General features: G+C 37.6%; 1 protein-coding gene across 1 annotated transcript in view; it reads left to right on the top strand.

Annotated features, from left to right (window-relative positions):
- Positions 1-21,931, top strand: part of CDH18 (cadherin 18) — an 810,171-nt gene extending 788,240 nt beyond the window's left edge. The window contains exons 10-12 of the mRNA XM_088468265.1: positions 11,172-11,289; positions 14,306-14,557; positions 21,095-21,931. Of these exons, the coding sequence (XP_088324391.1) occupies positions 11,172-11,289; positions 14,306-14,557; positions 21,095-21,585 (861 nt within the window). The 3' untranslated portion in view covers positions 21,586-21,931. The remainder of the gene's footprint in view (positions 1-11,171; positions 11,290-14,305; positions 14,558-21,094) is intronic.
- Positions 21,932-24,307: the final 2,376 nt, after the last annotated feature.

The following is a 24,307-nucleotide window of genomic DNA, read 5'->3' as shown; positions in this document are numbered from 1 at the left end:
AATCTTGGTAAAAGACAAGTACTGTATAAGAATTTTACTAAAAATTGCATTAGTCACCTCCTGCTTTGCATTGATAACAGTCAAGAGCAGTATTAGCTCCACAATAAGTGGATTTTTAATACATGGACCAATAATTCCTGTTTGGTTAAAGTCGCAGCCCAGTATCTCTAGTTCACTGTGAGTGGTGCTTTGCTGACTCTGTGATGCAAATAAGATGTACCTGTAAAGAAAAAAAATGGTACACTACACCTCTCAGAGCCTCTCTGTCACACTGGGCCACCTGTGTTTATATGATGTATAGCATACCTTCAAATATGACCCATTCCAGAAGGGACAAAATGCTCTGTTCCTGGACTTTCCTTTTAATTTTTTTTTGCCATCAACTGTGTTAAATCTCTTTTCTTATCAATTAGTAACTAATTTAATACAGGTGACAGCAATCACAGATTAAGAGGGCAGTCCAAGAACAAAGCATTTTATCCCTCCTGAAATGGATCATGTTGGGAGGTATGCTATAGATGCTAGGTGTATAAAGGCACATCTGTAGTACACTACTGTATTAGCTAAATAGTATACTATTAGCAAATTAAGTCACAAAATCCAGGAAAAGGGACTCAAGCACAGGAATCACTACCCGTGGCAAAATTGAATGTCTCACACCATATGGCACAAAAAGTATAGGTGTATGATGACATATCTGTAGTTTCAATTACATAATAACTTTTTGAGGGTATGTTGCACAGTGTTGGTTGTCCTATCTGCCTAAACTGCTCTTTTTAAATGACAGCATGTACAGGGTTGCTAAATTTTGTGCATACTGTATACTAGTTTGTTTCTGGGTGCAGAGATTCTTTTTACCTCCAATTACGTTTTGTTTTTCCTTAAAGATGCCAAAATCTGTCCTTTCATGCTTTACATAATAAAATATCAATTCCTATGAATGTAATAACATTTAAATTAGGGATGTGCACCAACCCCCGTGTTTTGTTTTTGGATCTGTATCTCTTTCAAGGTTTTGGATCTGGATTTGGTTTTACAAAACCAGCCTTGCATGTTTTGGTTTTGGTTCTGTATTTTTCTAAAAAATCATAAAAACAGCTGAAATCACATATTTTGTGCCTGTTTTTGTTCCCACAGTATTATTAACCTCAATAACATTTATTTTCAGTCATTTCCAGTCAACTTTTGATCACCTCACAGCTCACAATATTGATTTAATCCAGTGTAGGCCAAAAGGTTGCATCAATATATCTGGCTGACTAAGCTAAGCAACTGCAGTGGGTGGTACTAACATGTGACAGTTCAGCTTCCAACATGGCACAGAGTGGCACTGCACTAGTAGACAGAATGGCAGTTGAATAAACTATATGACCCCATAGGATGTTTAAAAACCAAGAATGTCTTAAGTTTTAAAAACCAAGAACTAGGTCAGAGGCCTGAGGGAGTTGGAAAATGTTTATGGACTGAAGACAGGGAAAGCACAGAAGGATTGATTCGTTTTAAATTTATTTTATTGTTTTGATTCTTGGAAAATTTATGATGAAAGATCAAGTTCTTCTGTTCTTAAAATACATCTTTGATCTGGAGGAGGTTTTCTTTTATACAACCATTAGAAATGCAGTGACCTTGCTTGTGGATGTTCTGCTAAATAGTACACACTGTAAACAGACATTTACTTTGTGCTCAGGGAGGTTGTTAGGGATAATGGGACCAAGACTTGCTGTTTACATCAGAGGAAAGCAGCCTATAGCCATCCAGCTGGACTACAACTCCCATCATGCATGCTGCTTGCAGGGCCTATGGGAAGTTGTTTGTCAACAATGAGTGGCATGCCTCAAGTTATATCAGCCTGCTTATACACTGTATGTAACATGTAAATATGTATGTAATGTGAGTGACCAATATACACAACTATTTTTTTTATTCAACGTATTTACACTTTATTGCACAAAGCCTGGCAGGAAAATGCTCTGTGCTGCTGTTCATATTTCTAGTCTTTCTCATGACACCCACCATCTACAATTTACTTTAACTAGTTATTCCACTTAGAGTCACCTACATACAACGGGGGCAGGAGTTTATTGAGCTGATCCTTTATTTATAACAGTCTATCTATTCTCCAGGGACCTGGGGCAACCAGTTTAGGTTGGAAGCAAAAAAAAAAAAACAGGGTAAAATTGATAATCTTCCATATTTTGTGCACCCAATTCTCTTGGTGGTTCAGATTTTTTAAAAATAATTAAAGGGGCATAAAGGGGATGCTGTCTGTGGCCATAACATTTTCTGGACAATTTTGGCATTCAGCAACAGCATGTAGATGTTTTCAGCAGCTGTGGCAATTCAACTTCCAACATGGCACATCAGGAAACAAATAATTTAATTATTCAATAAGCTTGAGGGATTTGGAGTATGTATCTAGTTGAAGTCAGGGAAAGAAAGGTTTGATTAGTAGTAAATTTTATTTAGTTTTTTGCTTCCAAAGCAAATTTATGAGAAAGGAGGGGAGGGGAGGGGAGGAATTTGCAAAAAAATTTAAATAATTGACATCAGTGCTTGCACCAGAAGAATCCTTGAGTGCTATGCTTGCTTCTGCTGTAACTGATGCTGCTGGGAGTGGCTCTTCATCCCAGAATGGGACCAGGAAAACTATTAGTAGTAGTTTAAAAAAAAACAAAACACTGTTAAACAGTCCTTTGCAATGGGGAGCAAGTATGACAGCTGTCACCCTGTTGCACAGCAGATGACTGATGCCATAACATCTATGCTGGTATTAGATGTGCATCCAAAATCCACCAATAATGCAGTATTTTAGACAGTTAATTGAGGACCTGTGTCCCCGCTACCAAATCCCATCTAGATTCCGCTTCACTAGAAAAGCAAATCCCAGCCTGTACAGGTACATTAATAAAAACATAATTATTGCTCTCCTAAATACCCACTATCCACTTAACCATAAATGTGTGGACAAGCAGAACAGAGCAAATTCCAGATCACATGACTGTAATAGCCCACTGCATGGGAGTATTGCTTTCAGTGGCACTGACAGCAGCAGTATCTAAGAAATAGCAGCTCATTCAGAGGCAGGCTACTCTGTGTATCACTGGCTTCACTAATAGGCATACCGCTGTCAAACTTTTAGAAAAACTCAGGGAAGTCATTGCAAAATGGATTACCCTGCTTGAACTCTTCTTAGGATATTGTGAGAGAATTATAGCTGGGAGAATTCCAACATGTTTTATGTTTTTCTCAAGCAATCAATGTGGTGGTGCAAATTTTTGTTAAAAAATGACAGGGCCATGCAGGAGATGCTCTCTTTGGCCCGAAAATTTGTGGACATTTTCATAATTTGGCTGGCACATGTAGAATATTGCAGCACATGCAAGAAATTTTGAATTTGCCCTGCCACCAGTTGAAGCAAAAGGTAGTTACAAGGTGGAACTCCACCCTTTATAGGCTTCAGCAGATGGAGGAACAGCAAAACTCCATCTAAAGCTACACAGCACACTATAACATAGGAAGAGGAGGGGCAATGCACCTTATTCAAGCTCAGTTGACAATACTTTCCATGTTGTTCAAAGTGCTGAAATCCTTCAAAATAGTCACCTGTGAAGTGAGTTCAGATACTGCCACCTTGAGTCAGGTAATTCCCCTAATTAGACTGTTGGAAAAGCAACTTGAGAAACTGAAGGAGGATCTGAAAGGAAGTGATTCTGCAAAGTATGCTGGACTTGTAGATCAAGTCCTTTATTCACTTCACCAGGATCCAAGGTTTGTCAGGACCTTCCAATTGGATGAATACATTTTGGCAGTCATGCTGGATCCTAGGTTTAAGTCATATGTCATGTCTTTCTTCCCAATTGACACAGATGTGAAGAGATGCAAAGACCTGTTGGTAAGAAAATTGTCATCTAAAGTGGCACATGATGCAATGATGGCTCCTCCTTCAGTTTCTTCAGCAAGCGTGGCTGCAAAGGAAAAATTAAACTTTCCCAAAAGACCCACTCGTGATGCAGATGAGTCAACACAAGCAAGTTTTGACATCTGGTTGGGTCTAAAAGAATTGCCAACAATTACATTAATGAGACCTTTACTGTAACCCCATCTGATATGGTCACCATTCAAAGAATGGTTGAGAACTATTTTTAATGATAGCACCCAAATAGGAATGTCAGACAGTCTGTTTGACTACTAGCAGGAAAAAAAGGCAATTTGGAGGCCCTTGCACAAACTGTCTTTGCTTTACTTGAGCTGCCCACCCTCCTGTGTGTACTCCTAAAGAGTTTTCAGCACATCCAGGAACCTTGTCAGAAATCGGTGTAGGAGGCTACTTTCTCAAAATGTGGACAAGATAATGTGCATCAAAATTGTAGTTCATCAAAAATTATAGTTCATCAAAATTAACTACAAATTTCATGAGGGAGACTTTTACTGCCATTTATGTCCAAAACTTACAGAGGCACCTATAATGGTGGATTCCAGCAGGGATGAATTAATATTGTATGAAGAAAGATGATGTAGACACTGATGAGGGTGAGGAATTGGATGATTATGGTAACAACATCTTGCCTTTGTAAAGCTAGTATGTGCATGTGGGGATCATTGTCTAGGGGCCCAAACAAACCAAACATTTCATCATTGAGGATATTGTTTATGAAGGTGTTGGTGGTGAAGATGGAAAGTGCTTGGTTCTAGCAGAGAGAAGGGAGCAATCTGATGCTGGACTGCTTGTTACTTTTTTAGCCAAAGTTTCTAAATGTTACATAAACGTTTTGGATGGATGCACTGCAGATGACGTAACAGGGAGGAGGTTTCTAGATGTTTAAGGTTCCTATATCTACTAACTCTTGCTTTGCAAACGGTACAGATGGCTTGACAGTTGTTGTCCAGATTTGGGTAGAAATAATTCCACACATAGGAAGTTAATATTTTTGTCTAATGCCCGGCACAATGGGCTTTTTCTTATCATGGGCAAAAACTGTTTCCATTGGTGCCTTATTTATACAAACAACATCTTCATCAACAACAACCTCATCATCAACTTCTTCATCATCATCTGTCCTTATTAACATCAGCTACACAAATATCCTCCTCATCCTGGTGCACTTCCACAGCAGCAACCTCAATTTCTATGTCAGCATGTTGACTTGTGCTGCTAATCCCCACATTTGCAGAGGGTGCACAAATGGTGGAAAAGGCTCCTCTTTGAGTGCAGTATTTGAAAGGTCAGGCTTACACATGGCATCCACAGACACACTTAGACTCTCCTCAGGAATTTGTGATGTTTCTAAGCACACAGTTGGTTTCTGTGCCTTATCAATTTAAATTTTTTTGACACTTCTACAGGGAAAAGGGCTTACATAATCATAAGAGGCAGAACCACCAGTCATAAATAAAGGCCAAGGCTTAGCCGTTCCTTGCCACTTTGTGTGGTGATAGGCATATTGTCTTTCTGCAGCTATCTTTCCCTTTGATGTTTTTATTTATCAATGTAAAAGATTGCTTCTTTGAGTTTCGATGTCTTTATGAATTATACACTGCAGTATGATGAACCTACAGCATCACTCACAACATAGCCAGCAGTGTCACAGTGTTTTGGTTACATGGGGGGTTATGGCAAACAGTGTCACAGTGTGGGGTACAGCACAAAAAATATATATATTTTAATTTTTTTAAAACTTTTAGTTAGTTTTTTTTTACAGCCCATGGACGGATTGCACACTGGATGGACAACACACTAGCTGAAAAGCACAACCCTGGATTAGCAAATTAAATATAAATAATACTGCCCCCTGGACAGAGCACAACACACCCTACCTGGATTAGACAACACATCACAGCACAGCACGCGCCTGTATTGGATAACACAGCCCAGCACAGCACACCCCTGTATTGGACAACACAGCCCAGCACAGCACACCCCTGTATTGGACAACACAGCCCAGCACAGCAGCACACCCCTGTATTGGACAACACAGCACAGCAGCACACCCCTGTATTGGACAACACAGCCCAGCACACTCCTGTATTTGGCAACACAGCCCAGCACAGCACACCCCTATATTGGACACAAAGCCACCCTTGGACGAAACACAGCTCTGACAACCCTGGACTCAGCAAGCAAATGGCACTGATATACAATCCACAACCCGCAAAAATCTGACAGCGGGATGATAATGTTTTGCCTCGTTTTGGGATCTGAGTTAGTGGGAAAACCTGAGCCGGACTCAGATTCCGTTCCCGGATCACGAAATTTGGATGGGTCCAGTTCTCAGAGAACAGGACCCGCTCATCCCTAAATGTATGATAGAGACAGTGGGATTTCTTCACAAAGCATGACTATTGTAAGATGCTGCTTCCTGATGGGTTGTAGGTGAAAATTTAAAATGGCACCTGCAGTAACTATAAAACCTGTTGTGCTTTACATTGACTACACTTGCCATTTTGAATTTTAACCTGCAACCTGCCAGGAAGCAGCAGCTTACAAAAGCCACTACTTCAATAATAAAGTCCAGTGTTTCAACTACTTTTCCCACAGGGAGCACTACAGCTACAGGAACCACAGAAAAGGGCAACTCCAGTTCACCCTCCCAAGGTTCCCTTACCCTCACAAAAGCATTGCAAGATTTTCCAAGCATGTACAGCTAAATTGGCCAAAATTTCTTACATACTAGTAACACAAGGCAATCGTAAGTCCCTTCTTCATATGTGAAATTCTTAGACATTTTGATAATTGCAAGGATTTGTTGACACTCTGGGCTGGCAGTGGGTCTTGGGGCAACTTAAGCAGCACCACCCCCCCTTTTTATTGTGCCTCATCCTGCTGTTTATTAGGTATGTGGAATTTGGCTTTGGCCTTATATACCACTTTCAGACATACGACCCAGGAATTTCCCTGCTCAGACCCGGGTTTTTCACCTCAGCAAAAACCTGGGTTTTTGCTTGAGACCCCCTTTCACACTACACCTGAGACCCAGGAAATTCCAGGGTCGGATACATTCACACTAAACCTGGGTCTGCCCTGGAAATTGGTGTGGATTTAAAGGGGATACATATTTTTTTTTTGTTAACAGTAATTACATAATATAAAAATTAGCATTTTTAGAGCAAATACCAGATAAATGTTTACAGTACAATATAAGAAAATTATGCATATAGCCTCTAGAAAGTTTTGGTCTATACAAAAAGACATTTTCGTCTCTGTATAGTTAAGCGAAAAATAAAACACACTTAAATTCATTTGCTTCGCAGTCATGTGGTCTGGGTGACTGCAGTTGATGTCATCAGCAGGTGCATGGAACAGCCAATGAGAAGGTTTTCTAGAGGCTATCTGGGTTGCACCCAGGAAAAACCCTGGTATAAAGCAGGGTTGTGGACCCGGGACTTTGACCCGGGCCGTTTCTGTTCACACATAGCAAAAACCTGGGTTGATGCATGTTCCCCACCAAAAACCCAGCTTTTTGCTGTATATCTGAAAGGGGTATAAGTCAAGCACCCTACACTCAATCGATCACAGATGCAGCTGACAGCTTCACATGTAAGTAGATGTCCGCTGCTCCGTGTGCTAGTGATATGGGGGAATTAAAAACACTGGATGAGCAATATTATGTCACTCATTCAGTGTTTCCGACATCGACTAACAACTGGCACACTATACTACCGCTTAGGTTGCACAGGCCTATTTTAAAACATGTTTTTGTTGTATACTGCATAATGTGGTTAACTAACATTTATGGTGCTAGGTTAGTAATTTGCTAATTGTATGTGTATATTAATTATAAAATCACAGGGATTAGTCCCCACTAAAAAGCTTTTCCACAAACCAGAAAAGAACAATATTTCTCTAGTATCCTTTCCTCAGTCAATATTAAGGTGGGTGCTTATACCTGTACTACTGTATATCTGTAGTATAGAATGCCTTTCTTTCTTTTAAGACCTTACCGATACAGTATATGACTGACTGTGCAACCTGTTGTCAGATGTGATAAGCAAAAAAATATATAAAAACTTTCAGAGCAAATCTGAGAACCATAATAATATCATGAATGATGACATAACAATAATATTAGGAAAAAAAACTTTAGGTTTAACTGTTATTGGGGCATATGTTTCAAAGCTTGATGTGAGATAAAATTGTGAAATATATATCACCAACCAATCAGCTCCAAACTATCATTTCTTAAACACAGCCTGCAAAATGTAAGTTAGAAGCTGATTGGTTGGTGATATATATCTCTCAATTTTAACTCACATCAAGCTTTGATACATATGCTCCACTGAGACAAGTATTTATGTATTTTGCATAATTTACAACTCAAATGCATAGATAGATTAAAGTTTTCTACTCTTCATCTCACTGCAAATAAAGAGGTATTACATTATTTGTCATTAGGCTAGTGCTGGGTGCCCTAAGAACAATGCCTTTCATGTAGAGGGTTAACAGTTAGCAAATCAATGTCACATTTATAGTATATGGACAGATTTTGTCCCCAGTACTAACCTAGGGTGTAATAAACATATCACCCTCCACCTTGGTGCCAGTAGGTTGTAGGTAGGGATTGGATAACTAAACTGTTACTTTACCTCATACCCCTCCTGAGGTTCTATTCACTAGAATTTACATAGAATCTATTACTCCTTGATTTTTGTCCTTCTCATTAACCATTGCTGTCAAAGTAAAATCTGCCACTTATCATTACTCTTAAGTATTGATTCCAGAGCTGTCAGGTTTTTATTAAACTGCCGTTATGATAACCCCAAAAAAATTGATTAGTTGTGAGATTTATTAGTAGGTCAAACTCATGAGTTAGTAAGAGAAAATCTTAGTTCATTAAGCTCTTTTTTTATAGCTGATGGACATTTATCCAGGCATGTATGGTTGTTTGATATTTCAAGGTTTGCGTTTCAGTAATAACTATGCATGGTTCATTTTTTTCATACTTCTCTTAATACATTTTGCATAATGTCAATTTCAGGCTTTTGAATGATACATTTACAGTATGATGCTTTGAATTGTCCTCTTATCACATTTAACATAAACAGGTACTCTTAGCAGTATGTTGGTTATCTTTAAATTGATATTTGTATTTCATTGATTAAATGATTTTATACCTATTTTTGAGTAAGACCTATTTCTCCCCCAAAAATTATATTGTCTGTGATTATTTCAGATTCCACCATATTTATAAGGATACAAATTTTACTTTGAATGTTATATACTAGGCACACATTGACATGGTTTTGTTTCTGATATTCTATAAGACTAAACAATGTAGCTACATACAATAAATACAATTTAATTTACATTATTTTTTTATTCCTTTTTTCAAGTATCTAAAGCTGGGCACACACCTAACACATACAGTATATCTGCAGATGACGGTTGTTCATAGACACTGAACAATCATCATCTGTCATCTATGCCCCCCACCCTGTGGCATCTGCTGCAAGTTGGCTGACCGACCATACATACAGCACAATGGAAAGATATATCTGCAGCACAGCTGACACAATATGTCTGTGAATGACATCATTCAGACATATCACTGGTACACACTGACCAATATTCAGTATGGTCAATCAATTAAATATATATATATATATATATATATATATATATATATTGGCCAATCAATTAATTGGACAAAATATATGCCAGTGTGTACCCATCTTAAGAAATCATCATGCAATTTCACTGGAATATGTTGACTGTCTGTAGCTATAATTACATTTATACATTTTCCACCAAAACTGAACTTAAGTACAAATATTTTTTAATTCTTGTAGAAATGTACAGTTCTGTGTCCAAAACTGAATAAAGCAGAAAATATCCATTCAATAAGGGTGACAGCCAATAAATAAATATATACATAGAGCGGTATCCAATTTGCCCCAAGCATTGTTTGAGCACTAATGGATCACCTGGGGTTATCCAATTAGCCCCGAAATCCGGCCTGATGTTGGCACTTATCTGGGATTTTTTTTCATTACCTGATGTGTGCCAAAGAATGGTTGCTGCAAAGTGCCAGTTTTCAACAGCGTTTTGGCAAAAACACATAGGTCCATGAACTTATCACAGATCATATGTGTTTTCGGGTGAATAGTCATATTTGTTTGCTCCATACAAATAGGATAAGGTGGAAAAAAATTGGCAAAAAATGAAGATTATCGCTGAAAAAATCCCTGTTTTTCACCCCTCAAAAATATCGGGGCTAATTGGATACTGCCCATAGTAAGAACTTGGCAAAATCTTTAGGACTGGTATAATAAGGTAATGTATTTTTAAGTAGAGATATATTTTTAATAATATAAAGCACTCAGAGCTGCTAGTACATTTCACACTTATGAATTAATTCTTGTGTACAATTCTTTCTAGTGTGAACATTTAATAATACCAAAAATCATTATGAAAAAAATTACCAAATGTTATGAAGTATTCTTTGAAATTTGAAATGCATTCCATTTAGATGCCTAATATTTTGAGTCTTATGCATGGATTGTTAAAAAACATAACTAAAATTACACCACTTAAAAATATGCCAAACTTCTAGAAAAAAGTGTACACTTTAGTAAAGTGTTAGCACAGTCTCCAAATAGTTTGGTTTTGAAGTACCCTAAGCTAATTTTAGATATATTTTCAGTAGTGTGCTGGCTATGCTTACTTTAGAAAGCTTATACATTTTTTTAAGTGTTTTTAGATTTGTATTTCATTTTCTGGGTGGAGTGCCATAAGATATACATTCTAAAAAAGCATATAATTACATGTGATCTGGAGTTCCACCTAACCGATGAGGTTCCCTGATGACTTCCATGTTCCAAAATTTCTCTCTTTATCCTAATGTCAGCCTGTTGTCAATAAAACAATTAATGTAAGAAAATTCTGCATCTTCAAGAGAGAAATGTTTACCAGGACAGGCTTATACCAGGGAATCCACTAAATTAGGTGAAAGGTCAGACACCAGCAAACGTTCTGCAATGATATGCATATTATGGAATTATTTTCAAAACTGAATTAGATATTTTGTGTAGAATCATAGTATTCTCTGCCTAATAGTCTCATGGTTAATACCAGTTGTTGGGTCACACTAATTTTTAATATTTGCTGACTTAAAATTTGCTAAATGCCATGATAGATATAAAATACATATTAAATGTATATTTTCCTTTTTTACTAGGTTATTCATACTTTTACAGCTCTTGATAAAGATGACACTGCAAACGGACAAAGATTTTATTTTTCACTTCGAGAGGGTCAAGTGCAAAATCCAAACTTTACTTTAAGGAACAATGAAGGTATCTGAATTGTCATTTAAAATAACTGATAAGCAATAGCCTGCTGTTTGTAAAGCCCACTGATGATCCATGGCTGTTACAATTGGATTTAAAGTGGCAAGAAAATTAAGTGTTAAACCAGCCTGGTTTCTGATGCCACTTTAAATCCATCGGTCAAAGCTATAGATCATTGATGGCTTCGTAAGACATCAAGGTAGTATATCTAACCCCATGAGGCCATATTGAGGTGTTGGAAAAATTATTACATGATGCTGCTGTCAATTAGTAATAGAAAGCAGCTTTACATTTCAACACCCAAAATTGCAACATAGCTCTTTACCAGAATTATGTTTTATATATTTTCTTCAATTTTGGATCACACTGGGACCTGCATTATTGATGTAGCATAAAGTGGGCTAAATTATACTAAATTAAATTAAAGAAAGTTTCATTATATATTATTGGAAATGTATTATCTCACTTTTTAGGAGCTGTAAACAAAGAGTCTCTAACATTAGTTGCCACTTACAGGTAATTTATTAAGAATTGTGTCTTTCCAAAATGCCATTCATGGGTGTTTGCCCTGTTTTTCAAACATGGAAAGTTAAGTTAAGTCAATACACTATCAGCCAAACTCACAAGTACATTCCATAGACAGGATTACAGTACAGGCATTTACCAAGATTTGTGTTTGCTAATAAGATCATAAATGAAGCAAACTCAGAAATTTAAGCAAAAAATATAAGTTAAATATACATCCCCCCTGAGTAGTGGAATTGATATGTAATGCCGATGGCTGTTTAGCCACTGGATCAAATACCAACAGCGGCAGCCTGGTGAGTTGAAATCCCAAAAGGGAAAGGTAAGTAACCTAACCCTCCCCTCTCCCCTTAACCCTAACCCTCCTTTAGGGGTGCCTAACCCTAACCTCCCCTTAGTACCTTACCCTAACCTCCCCCCAGGGGTGCCTAAACCTAACCCCCTACCTGCACCCTAAACCTAACCCTACCTGGGGTGTGCATAACCCTTCCCCCAGTGCCTAACACTAACCCTTCCCTTTCCCTAGCCTAACACTAATCTTCCCCGGGGGGTGCCTATCCCTAAGTCCCCCCGGGGGTGCCTAAACCCTAACCCCCCCATCCCCAGGCTATGTGTTGTACTTACCCATCAGAGGACGGGATAGCGGGGATTGGTCTTCTGGCATCGGGATTAAGAAAGGCATCAGCATTACAATGCCTATCTTAAGTCCCTTGTTGGGCAGGATGGGTCAGGATTTGGACCAGCAGCTTTGCGTCCATTGGTCTATTGACTACATCCCCTGAGCAGCATATTTAGCAGAAGCATGCACAGATCAGGGTGAGCTGTGTAGGTTTGTGAGTGTAAAACAGGCATTAAATGGTTACAATTAAAAAACTAAATGATGTGGAATCCCCCCTCAAAAAACATAACCAATACTGTGCTCTTTAAGCAAGCCATGGTCTTAATGGGAAAAATTTGCATAGGGGTCCCTGTATTTTAAGAACCAGCACTGGGGTCAACAAGCAGGTGGGTAATGGAACAGCCAGGGGACATACTTGATGGGGTCACCCTGGCCAAAGCATTATCCCCCCAACTAGTCAGCCCAGGCTGAGCATTACTTGGGAAGTGAGGAACCCCCAATTAAGAGTACTGTACCTTCCTTATGAGTATACCCCAAGTATGGGCTTAAGCCTGGGGCTATTCCCTGCACCACTGGGCAGTTTGTACAGTGTTGATAAATGTTAAGATTAGATTTAAACTAATATTGTCCTTTACAGTAGGACTACAGGTCCCAGCAAGCCTGCCCTGCTTTTTGGTACTTGGAGAACCATAAGTGCAGGCAAGCCCAGACATTAAGGGCCCACTGGCACCTTTAATCCCACTGTAAATTAAATATTAAAATAGTGACAGTACACACACTTTAAATGTTTTATAGTTTTATTACATTCAATCACTTAGTCACTCACCCACATTCACACTCACCCCCACCCAAATTGCATGCCTACTTACCTTCTCCCTGGCACCAGTTGGTCCTCTTCTCCAATTAGCATCCTTGGTGCCATTTGGTCCTCTTATCCAGTAGCATCATGAGGGGGGTGAAAAAAAATAAGGTACCTTCTTCCATGTGGACATTGAAGAGCTATATGTGTATACATATAGTTCTTCTCCCAAAAGTGACGGAACCCACATAAGATCCTTCACTTTAATGGCTCTGAGCCAATAAGTGTCCGCTACCATGGGAACAGGCCACTGATTGGTGATTCTGCTTTTGGGGGGGGATCCACATCTTTCTTTTAAAAAATGTAACCATTTAATGCCTGTTTTACATTGAGAACCATGCACATATCAAACTGATCTGTACATGCTTCTTTTAAACACGCTGCTGACACACTTCTATTGTGTTCATGCTAAATATGACTGAACACACACACTTGCAAACATGTTTGCTTAAACCATTATAAAACATGATTCAGTCAAATACTATTCTCAGTAAATTTGTGAGATTGTTTTAAACAAACTGACTGATGTCCCTGCAATGTCCAACATGTTTAATACTCTGAAAAACATGATTCCAAGTAAATCTATATTTTATATTTATTAGTAGTACATAATTTGCAAATAAAATGGAGTGAAACTTATTTAAATAAAAAAAAAATTACACCCTCTAGTAGGACATGAAAAATTATCTTTATACCTATAAGGCTGTGTATTTGCCAAACATCATATTCTGAATTTTCTATGTAAACAAACTTGTTGTGAAATATTAGACAGCACAATTCACCTACTGTTACATTATAGAGGTTGATGATGATGATAATTAATATTTAGTGCAGTATCAGAAAGGTTCAGAGTCTGACATAATATTCAAATGCACAATAAGTCATTCTTCTGCCTGTTCTATATAGAAAAACTGATACAAATGAATACAATATATGATACATTAATGTAAATGTCAGTGTTCCATTGGTCATCAAGCAAAAGTTTCTAAAAAAATAATAATAATTTATTTTATTACTAGATAACTCAGCCAGTATTATAACACGACGCAGAAGATTTAGTAGAACATCTCAAGATCTTTATTATCTTCCAATTATTGTTGCCGATGGTGGTAGCCCATCTTTAAGCAGTACCAGCACCCTCACCATTAGAGTATGTTCATGTGAAAGAGATGGACGAATACGGACATGCCATGCTGAAGCTTTTCTCTCATCTGCTGGACTTAGTACTGGGGCGTTAATTGCAATTCTGCTTTGTGTTGTCATTCTACTTGGTGAGTATTATTTTAATTATGTGCATCCAAAGTAGAACTATATTTAGTAAATATTATTAGACTGAAAATGAATTTACTTGGAAAATAAACTTAGCACCATATGGTCAAAATATATTAAATTGAATAAAGCAAAAGGTTACATATTTCTTAATTAAGCTAGCAACATCTGGGCAATGCTTATATTAATCGCACAGATTTAATCAAATATTACATAATGAATATTAATACAGCAAAGACTAAAGATAAAAACTTGTAAAATACATTTAGTATTTTAGATTTATTTTAATGTCAAATCATATCCAGTGACAAATAACCCTTCTTTCTAAACTGAAAAGAAATGCTCATTAGTCTGCTTGTTTTTCCTTGAGAAAGAATAGTCCAAAGCTTAGTTTTCTGAAAACACTGGGAGGGTTTTAGTAATTCTGTTACATTGGACCTAAAGGCCAGGGAAGTCAATGTTTATGGAAAATTTCATTACTACTGTATACCTAAAAAGCAAAATTGTGCTGAGTGGAAAAGTTAATTCCAAAACATTTATATTTAAATACTGGTACCAGTTAATAATGAACTTCTTATAAATTTCATTAGATATGCATTGTTTGTTTACCTGATTTGTAAAAGTTTACAAATATAAACAATGTATAAAAAGGCGAGATGCTAAGGATAAAAAAAGCCCAAGGCTAGCAGAGTTGCATGGCTCCTGCATCTCATTCACGCCATGATCACGCTGGATGGCATAATAAGGCTAGATGAGGAAGGACACATCTATATATATATATATATATATATATATACATACATACACAGTATATACCACAGACAAATGGCGGCACTCCAAGACTTTCAATTGGTAAAAAAAGGTGTGTCTTATTTCAACCAACATGGACGTGTTCCTTGCGTAATACAGATATGGTATGCCATGACACCATGTGGTTAACTGCAGATTCAGCACTCTCACAGAGTGAGATTGCTGTCACTCACAAAATGGTGGCACACACATCCCCCTTAGTGCCCACAATCTTCCCATTCATTCACCACAACAAACCCACTGGGTTCCAACATCCTTCTCACTCCATACAATCATCTCATTCAGAATACACATTCAGATCCCATATTTAGAAAACTATAATACTCTGTCAATCCATGTACACCATCTGCACCTCCATGCTGCTCTATATTCCCCAATGCCCACAGCTTTGTGGTCTTCTAATTTTGATAGTTCCTTATTCCCTCATCTGCACCAATCTGTCTTTCCCCATCTGCACCACCCTTTCTTCCTGCATCCGTGCCACTCTGTTTTCTTCCATCTTCACCACTACATTCCCTCCAGCCATGCCACTCTGTCTTTCACTCATCTGTGCCACTCTTTCTTTCTCCATCTGCACCATTCTGTCCCCCCAACTGTCGCATTCTGTCTTCCCAGCACATGCACCACTCTGGCTTCCCCCACATTGGTACCTGTCTTCCCCAATCCCTACTGATGTGTGTTCTCCCATTGGTCTAATCTGTATTCCCTCATCCATACCAATCTGTCTTTATCCATCCACACTGCTCTGTCTTCCTGCATCCATGCCACTCTGAACCCCCCTTCCACATCACTCTATTCTCCCTAACTGTGCAACTCTGTCTACCCTGCATCCACAACACTATTTCCCCCATCTGCATCACTTTGTTCCCACATCTGCATCACTTCTGCTCTCCCCCATCTGTGCTGCTTAATCTCCACCCCCTCTACACGCTTTTCTGTCTCCCCCATCCACACCTCTCTGTCTTTTCTCCCATCCATCCCACTCTTATCCCACCTGTGCAGTTCTATTTTCTACTCATTGCAAATTACATAGGGGTCCCCTGTAATAAGCACAATCAGCACCAGGATATTCAGAACCAGTCCTGGTTGCAAAAATACAGGGGAAAAATGATGTACAGTTCCCCAATATTTTGCACAACCAACAATGGACTCTGAGCTGGTCCTGGTTCTGGAATTACAGTTAAAACAAATAAGTAGGGTTCCCCTGTAAATATTAGAACCAGCACCAAACTATTCTAGCGGGGTGTAAAGCCACAGTAAGGGGAACCCTATCACCGGGTCCCCCAGCCAAAGAATTACCCCTGAATGCTTATCAGCCCAGGCCAGGGATACCAGGGAAGTTGGGAACCCCCACCAACAAAGGTTTTTCCCTCTACAGGACACCCCAGGCCTGGACTAATAGCCTGGGTCTATCCCCGGCTCCCCTGGCTCGTGGGTGCCAGGTTGGTTGTGTATAAATGTGGTGCATATGAAAGTTAAAATATTGCCTTTTGCAGTAGAACTACAGGTCCCAGCAAGCCTCCCCAATATGCTAGTACTTTGAGAACCACAAGTACAAGCAAGTGGGGGATTAAGGGCCACTGGTACCTGTAGTATTACTGTAAAAATATATTCAAATAAAACAAGAACACTGATTGTTTCAATATATTTCCTGCACCTTCACCTGGGTGGCAGCAGCCTTTAAACACTTTAACATGGCTGCTACCTCCCCCAGGACTTCCACAGCATCTTCACCTGGAAGGCCACTGCCCATCCAGAACATCCCAACATCTTTGGCAGCTCTTCACTGCTGCCTCCACACCACTGCCTTGTGCTGGCTTATATAAGCAAGCAGAGGGTGCAGGGCAATGAGTCACGACTTGTGATTTGATCATGGCGGCCATCTTAAAATTTCAAAGATGACGCTGAAGAGCCATTTTTGAAATTGGCATAAAAGTAATCTTAAGTTTCTTTCGTGGTTCTCACCATTTAAGTCACTGGTGGAAACTGTTAATGGCTGAGAGGTGGAAGGCCTGCCTTTTCAGCCAATGAGCACTCTGCATCAGGATTTCTAAAGTGCAATCTCACGGCAGAGCCATCATTTGGGTAAAACTGTCCGTAGAGGACAGTACTAAGTTCGCTGATCCACGTAATTTTATTTAATTTTTTTCCAATCCCGGGGAAACTACATGGAATGAAGAGGATGTGATCCACGAATAGGAGGAGGTGAGTATGGATTTTTTATTACAGGTACCCTATGGATTCTTACTGGGCAAGGGGAAATGATGGCTTTGGGGGTACATAGGTGAGTATGGGAGATAGTTTGTGCACATGCGTGTGTACATGTATGTTTTAATAAACTTTTACTTTCAATGGTGTATCTCTTGTGTTTATGTTAATATTTATTTTGCTGTGGAACTACAGGTACAAGCAGGCCCTTAATGCATTGCATGATGGTACTTGTAGTTCTCCAAGTACCAGCAAGCTTGGAAGGCTTGATGGGTCCTGCAGTTCTGCAGCAAAATACAATATTTTTAATATCATCAAATGCACCATTCTATACACAATCAACTTGGCACACACTGTCCTGGGGTGCCAGGGATAGCCTGGGCTTTGGATGCCCTGGAAAGGGGGACCCCTTTATGCTTCGGCTGGGGAAATCCAGTGAAAGGGCATTTCTGGATGTGGCAATACCCCCCACTAGTAACAGTCCTGTATTGATTATGGTAAATGCAGGGAGAACCTACACATTTTTTCCCCTGTATTTCCAGAACCAGGACTGACTCAGAGCCCAGTGCTAGTTGCGCATAATATATTGGAACCCTACATTGTTTGTCCCTGTATTTAGCACAACCAGTACTGGGTCTCCAAAGCCTGGGGCTGGTTGTTCTTTTTAGGGGGGCATAAAAAATTTTTTTTACAGAAGTTTTAATATTTTTTAACCACTTAACTGATGTTGTTGGTTTTGATGCGAATGCAGCCAGCTGTACTTCAGCTGACAAGGTGTGTCCGCACCTCCCGGCTGTGTTTCTGAAGAGAAAATTTGTTCTATACATGTGCAGAATGGATCTTTTCTGACTATCCGGACTTTCCTGTGGACCAGGCAATATCTGACCGTTTTTGCTGGAAAAATCATCAGTTGAGTGGTTAAACACAGAAGCACAGATGGATCTCGCTGATCCTGTACTTGCTTCTTTGTTTGTTTATTTATACACAGATGCAGACATTATGGATCTTCCTGATCTGAGCTTACATCTGTCTGCCGCTAATGTCCGCTACCTCCCCTGGGTTCTACAGCTTGCACCACCGCTGCCTGCACCACCGCTAACACCTGCACTGCTGCCGCTAATGCCCGCTACCTTCCCCGACTCCTGGCCACAGCTAACGCTTGCAACCTCCCCTCCCCCAGGTCCCAGCTGCAGCTAACACCCACTACACACCCTCCCCTTGGTCCCAGCCACAGCTAATTCCCGCTATCTTCACCCAAGTCTCTCCACGACTACCATCTGGAAAGCAAAGCCATCTTTGTGCAACCAAGTGAAGCCACTTTGAGTACACCCCCTTACTGGAGGTACCTACTGAGGCTGCAGAACAAGTTGAAGTTCCCTATCTATATAAAGGCTCCTATGTGAGGTAATAGTTTAAAAACTGTAACTTTCTAATTTACCTGAACCCCAAAAGCTCCTACCCTGGAACAAGAGCTACCTAATAAAACAAACCCAAAGTGTAAATTTGTCCTGTATCCTGACTTATGTCTTCCCCAAAATTCCCCATAGAGAACAGCACAAAAGTGTCCCTAACTGAGAGTGTCAGTAAAAACTGACAGCTGGAATTCTAGATTACTCCCAAATCTTAATTTCTTGTTTTTTTGCCATGAAATTTGGCATACCACATCAAGCAACAGTTCTACCAGTCACTGCCAAATTTCAACTTGTTACCTCTAATAGTTTTTGAGGTGTAGACCGTTAAACACCATGCCCCCCTCGAGAGTTCTCTATGGGAGAATTCAATTTTTTTTTCTATTCAGCCTTAATATACTGTAAGGGCACATCTGTGCCCTTATAATATATATATATATATATATATATATATATATATCCAAATTAGAAAGACAATCTACACTGACAGTCATTAAGAAGGGGGCAATCACAACATTCAGCTTGTAAGAAAAGTTAAAATTGAAACAGGGCACTGACCGGGCTTATATAGTTGAAAACAATTTTTAATCTAAAATATAGTTTCAAAGATACAATACTAAAGACAGGTCAGTCAATGTTTCATCAGACTGGTATAATTTTGGGAAGCATTTTGCCATAATTACGTTCATTGCTGGCATCAAAACAATGGCGGTTTTGGCTGCTCTTTAATATGACACTTTTGTAACCATTTATGGATTAAAAACTAATTCCAATTACATAACCCTGGTGACTGCCCTGTTTCAATTATTTACTATATACAGTATAGAGAGTGAAATAGTGTGTTCATGCCAATAACAGAGTTTTTAGATTAGTAGTGTGCATCTAAATACAAGAAAAATAAATTAGGAAATGATAATCTGAAATATTTTCTCCTCCATATTGTTTAATTGAATTCTTCATGCAAGTTTCTATAACATACTGTAGGCTACTAATAGAAATAGTGATCCAATTATATATCTTTTTGTTGCAAATTATTAATTTGTACAGAACTTGACTTACATTTTGTTGTTGCCATTGGTCACTTTATTTTGCAACTGCATACTCCATTCAACTAATAACTTAGCTCTAAATACTTACAACCCCCATTCCAAATAATATTTTTGAACAACTATACAGAATTGAAATGCATAAACTAATCCCAATGGTTAATAAGTAAATGTACAGCAAATGGACTAAGAAATTTGATAGGGCATAAGATAGGAAAATATGATATGGTAATTGTAAATAAATTAGCCATAAAAAATCAGTGTACTAAGTAAATATAATTTTACATGGAAAGTTGCTCTTTTTGACACGACTTACCTGGACATAATCATGCAATGTGAAAAAACATGAACAATTGTCCTCCAATGGCTCTAAATTATTCCTTGCATTATTCAATTTTCAATCCCATAAATTCAGTGCACTGACAATTGAAATTAATTTGACAAAATTAGGAAGTGACAACATATCAATGGATTAAACAATACATTTTTATACCAATGTTAAATTATTATTCACAATGACAGAACAGGTTAAATGTATCATGTTTTTCTAGTAGATTAGATTTCAGTAAATTAATGTGTTTAATTAATCAAATTAGAAAATCAATAATTTCTAGACTACATTCAATGAAATTGAGCAGTCTTTGAAACCTGGCAGAGAGGTCTTTGTGCATGCATAAATCCATACTGCAGATTCAATTTAAATATCAGACATTTCATATACTTTCAATTCAATGAGAATATACTGTACTGTATAGTTACTAAATATAAAATGTTTGGAAATTGATAATATCCATGTAATATAATGTTTGTAAATCACTAAAACATCTTTCACATAATGTAGAAATTGTTGTTTTTTGTGTGCTTGAATAGACAGTATAGGTTGAAACCACACACATATATGGTTGTTACAGAAGGTTGGGAGGAAGGGGGGAGTTCCAAGTTGCTGAGTAACAGAAGAAGTGACTTTGAAGTGCCAGGGAAGTAAATGATGGTGCAGTAAAATATTTGTTGTATACTATGTATAATTAAACTGGATTTATAAAATAATTGTTATGCTTGTTTGCAGCCATTGTAGTCCTTTTTATAACACTCAGAAGAGGAAAAAAAGAACCTCTTATAATTTCTGAAGAAGATGTTCGTGAAAATGTTGTGACATATGATGATGAAGGTGGTGGAGAAGAAGACACTGAGGCTTTTGACATTTCAGCACTTCGAAACCCATCTGCTGCTGAGGATTTAAAATACAGAAGAGATGTAAGACCAGAAGTAATGTGTACACCAAGACACCAAGATCAGTCTACTATTGATACTATCAATGTTCAGGAATTTCTCAATCAAAAGCTGGCTGAGGCAGACCGTGACCCAAGTGTTCCTCCATATGACTCCTTACAGACATATGCTTATGAGGGTCAAAGATCAGAGGAAGGATCTATCAGCTCTCTAGATTCATTAGGAACACCCTCTGACCAGGATTATACTTATCTTGATGACTGGGGACCAGAGTTTAAAGTATTAGCGGAACTCTATGGAGAAAAGGAGTCTGAAAGAACAACTTAGTTTCTTTATTCAAAAACTGTTTTATTTACAGAACAACCAGAAGCATAACCACAAGAAAACACAATAAATTCATACATGGAACTCAGCAAGTTGTTCAATTTTACTGTAGAAACAAGTGCCATTTTCATATAAAACTGGGTTTCAGATTTTGAAAAATACAGAAGCAAAAACTATTTTCCCTTGTGTATATTTTTTAATTGATCAATAAAGTTGGTGGTGCCACATCCATACAGAAAATTTAAAACAAGCAAAGCATATAGGTTTTACTACACACTTTATTGCAGGAAAAAAAAGCATTGTCTTTCTAGCCTATAGCTATATGTTATGACTCCCCATATTTATTACAGCAACTTTAAAATACTTTTCTTCTGCAAACTACATACACAAGCACATACAAATATATGTAATATATATATTTATGTTTGGTAATAGTTTACAAGTAACTTGATTTGTTTCAAATTGAAACTTATAAATGTTAAGTAATAATATACTCCTTACTGCAAAATTAAAGGGCATTAGAACCTTAAGTTACATAAGATTCTGTGACCTGTTTAAAAGCACTAGTCCAGTGGCTCTTCAGTGGTTTCTAATATCCTAATTGTTTACATTATGAGGTACAATATTATTTGAAATATGTATATTTTATTTTTTTATCAGCAAATATATTAGAGTATACTAAAGAAATAGTGGATGTTGTTCCCAGTGCAATTAGTATTTCAAACACCTTCATGCTCTGCTTTTGATCTATTGTGTGTTTGAATTTCATGATATATCAGTGATATTTCAGGCCTAGAGTCACATAAGGGAACAAAGTCTTTGCTATTGAAGTGATGCTTGAATGTGTAAGTCAAAACTGTAGTGTGTAAGCCACAGTTAGAGTAAGATGAAAAAACTCTACTTCAGAAATAATAATAATAATAATAATAATAATAAACTGTAACAAACGTGTAAGTATTACAAAGCATATAAGGTTTAAAGTAAAAATTGCATGGACCACCGTGTTTTGGTTTTGGCAAACCACCCTTAAATGTTATGGTTTTTGTTTTGGCAAAACCACCTTCAAGTGTTTTGGTTTCGAATTGGTTTTTGGTTTGTGATTTTTTTTAAAATCATGTAACTTTGACCTATTTAAATGTAATCTAAAACCCTAGATTTGGTTTTTAAATCCGAGTTCTGAATTTAAAGCAGACCCGAACCAGGATTCGAATCTACTCGGAACCCCAAAAGTGATCTCAGCTGAGACTCGATTCGACTTGGAACCCCAAAGTTTGGGTGTGTTCAGCTTTCAGGTAAACAGAGCCACACATCTCTAGTTTAAAGTAATTTATGCAATTTACAGTATCAAGTCAAATGATTCACAGCAAGGTAAAACGAGAACATATAATTTCAATTACCTCCCTTTAGTTGGTTTAAGACAATATATAAACACATTTTCCAGTAAGGTTTTTATGCAGAGTATTGCAAGTCTATAAACATGAAAAACAAATGGAATTGATAAAAAAATAAAAATAAATGAATAATAAATCTCTAATTGTAGAGAAAATATTTTTTCCATCAAATTATTATTATTTATAAAAAATATTATATACAACTCTACAAACCTTCACCACCCAGAACCTAACAGAGAAGTTTTTGGTCTTATGCAGTGCATCCACTTTGTACTTAAATATTTTAAAGATTGTTAAGTTATCCATCAGAATGTTTCAGATCATTAATGTTGTGTCTAGATAAATACATTTTTATATATTGTGATAAATATTTTATCATTATAATTCAAATAAATCCTAATATAATTTTCACTTACCAATATAATTTTATCTAAACATATTATACCTGTGTTTAGAAATCTATAAACCTGTACAGGGAAAAAACTGGAAATGAATAAACTCCACAGTAAAATTTTAAACAGGACTCCATTAGCAAATTTTGCTCCTACCCCAAAACTCTCCCTTCCACACTACATCACACTATTAACCATACATTTATAAAAAAAATCCCAATCCAACATTGCACAGCTTGCAATTTTAAATCAAGGCACACATACATTATTTATTTGAAACTAAAAAAGCATACACAGTATATTTTTTATTTTTATTGCTGATTTCTATAAAGCCACAGAGCAAAGAATACATTAAACAAATATATATAGTAAACTAAGATCAAACAGCAAAGATTAGGGAGAATACTGATTGTAAAAGAACTTACAGTCTAATTGAAAAAGGGTTGAGCTGATATAAATTAGAGTTAAGTTTATAAGAGTGTAGACTGGGGCAGTGACAGAAGTGTCACTGTGAATAGTATAGGCATGATCATGGCAAGGGCTAATAAAGAGCTGCAGTGCAGAAATAATTTGAAGTCTGTGGGAAATTCTAATCAGGCATTGTAGAAAATAACATAGGTGGGTAGCAGAAAGGGGTCTTGTATTACAGATGGTTATCATAGAGGTGGTGAGGATCAAGCCAGAGAATGATCTCAGAAGATGTGAACACACCACAGACTATAGTGTGTCTTGATCTAGCTAGCAATTTATGGCTCAGGATTCCATAGCAATCAGATGGCCTGATAAGGCTATAATTCCACCACAGCATATTTAAATAATGTATTATTTTAGGGTGATAAAGTTTATCAATCTTATATTTTACCCCTATTACAGACAAATACTGTGTGTTAAAGCTGGGTACACACTGACAGATATATTGGCAGATAAATTGATCAACCAATA

The sequence above is a fragment of the Taudactylus pleione genome, unplaced genomic scaffold (genome assembly GCF_031769625.1).
Source record: "Taudactylus pleione unplaced genomic scaffold, aTauple2 ptg000083l, whole genome shotgun sequence".
NCBI classification, from domain to species: Eukaryota; Metazoa; Chordata; class Amphibia; order Anura; family Myobatrachidae; genus Taudactylus; species Taudactylus pleione.
Note: the sequence above shows the minus strand (reverse complement) of the source record. Positions and strands in the feature narration are given on the sequence as shown.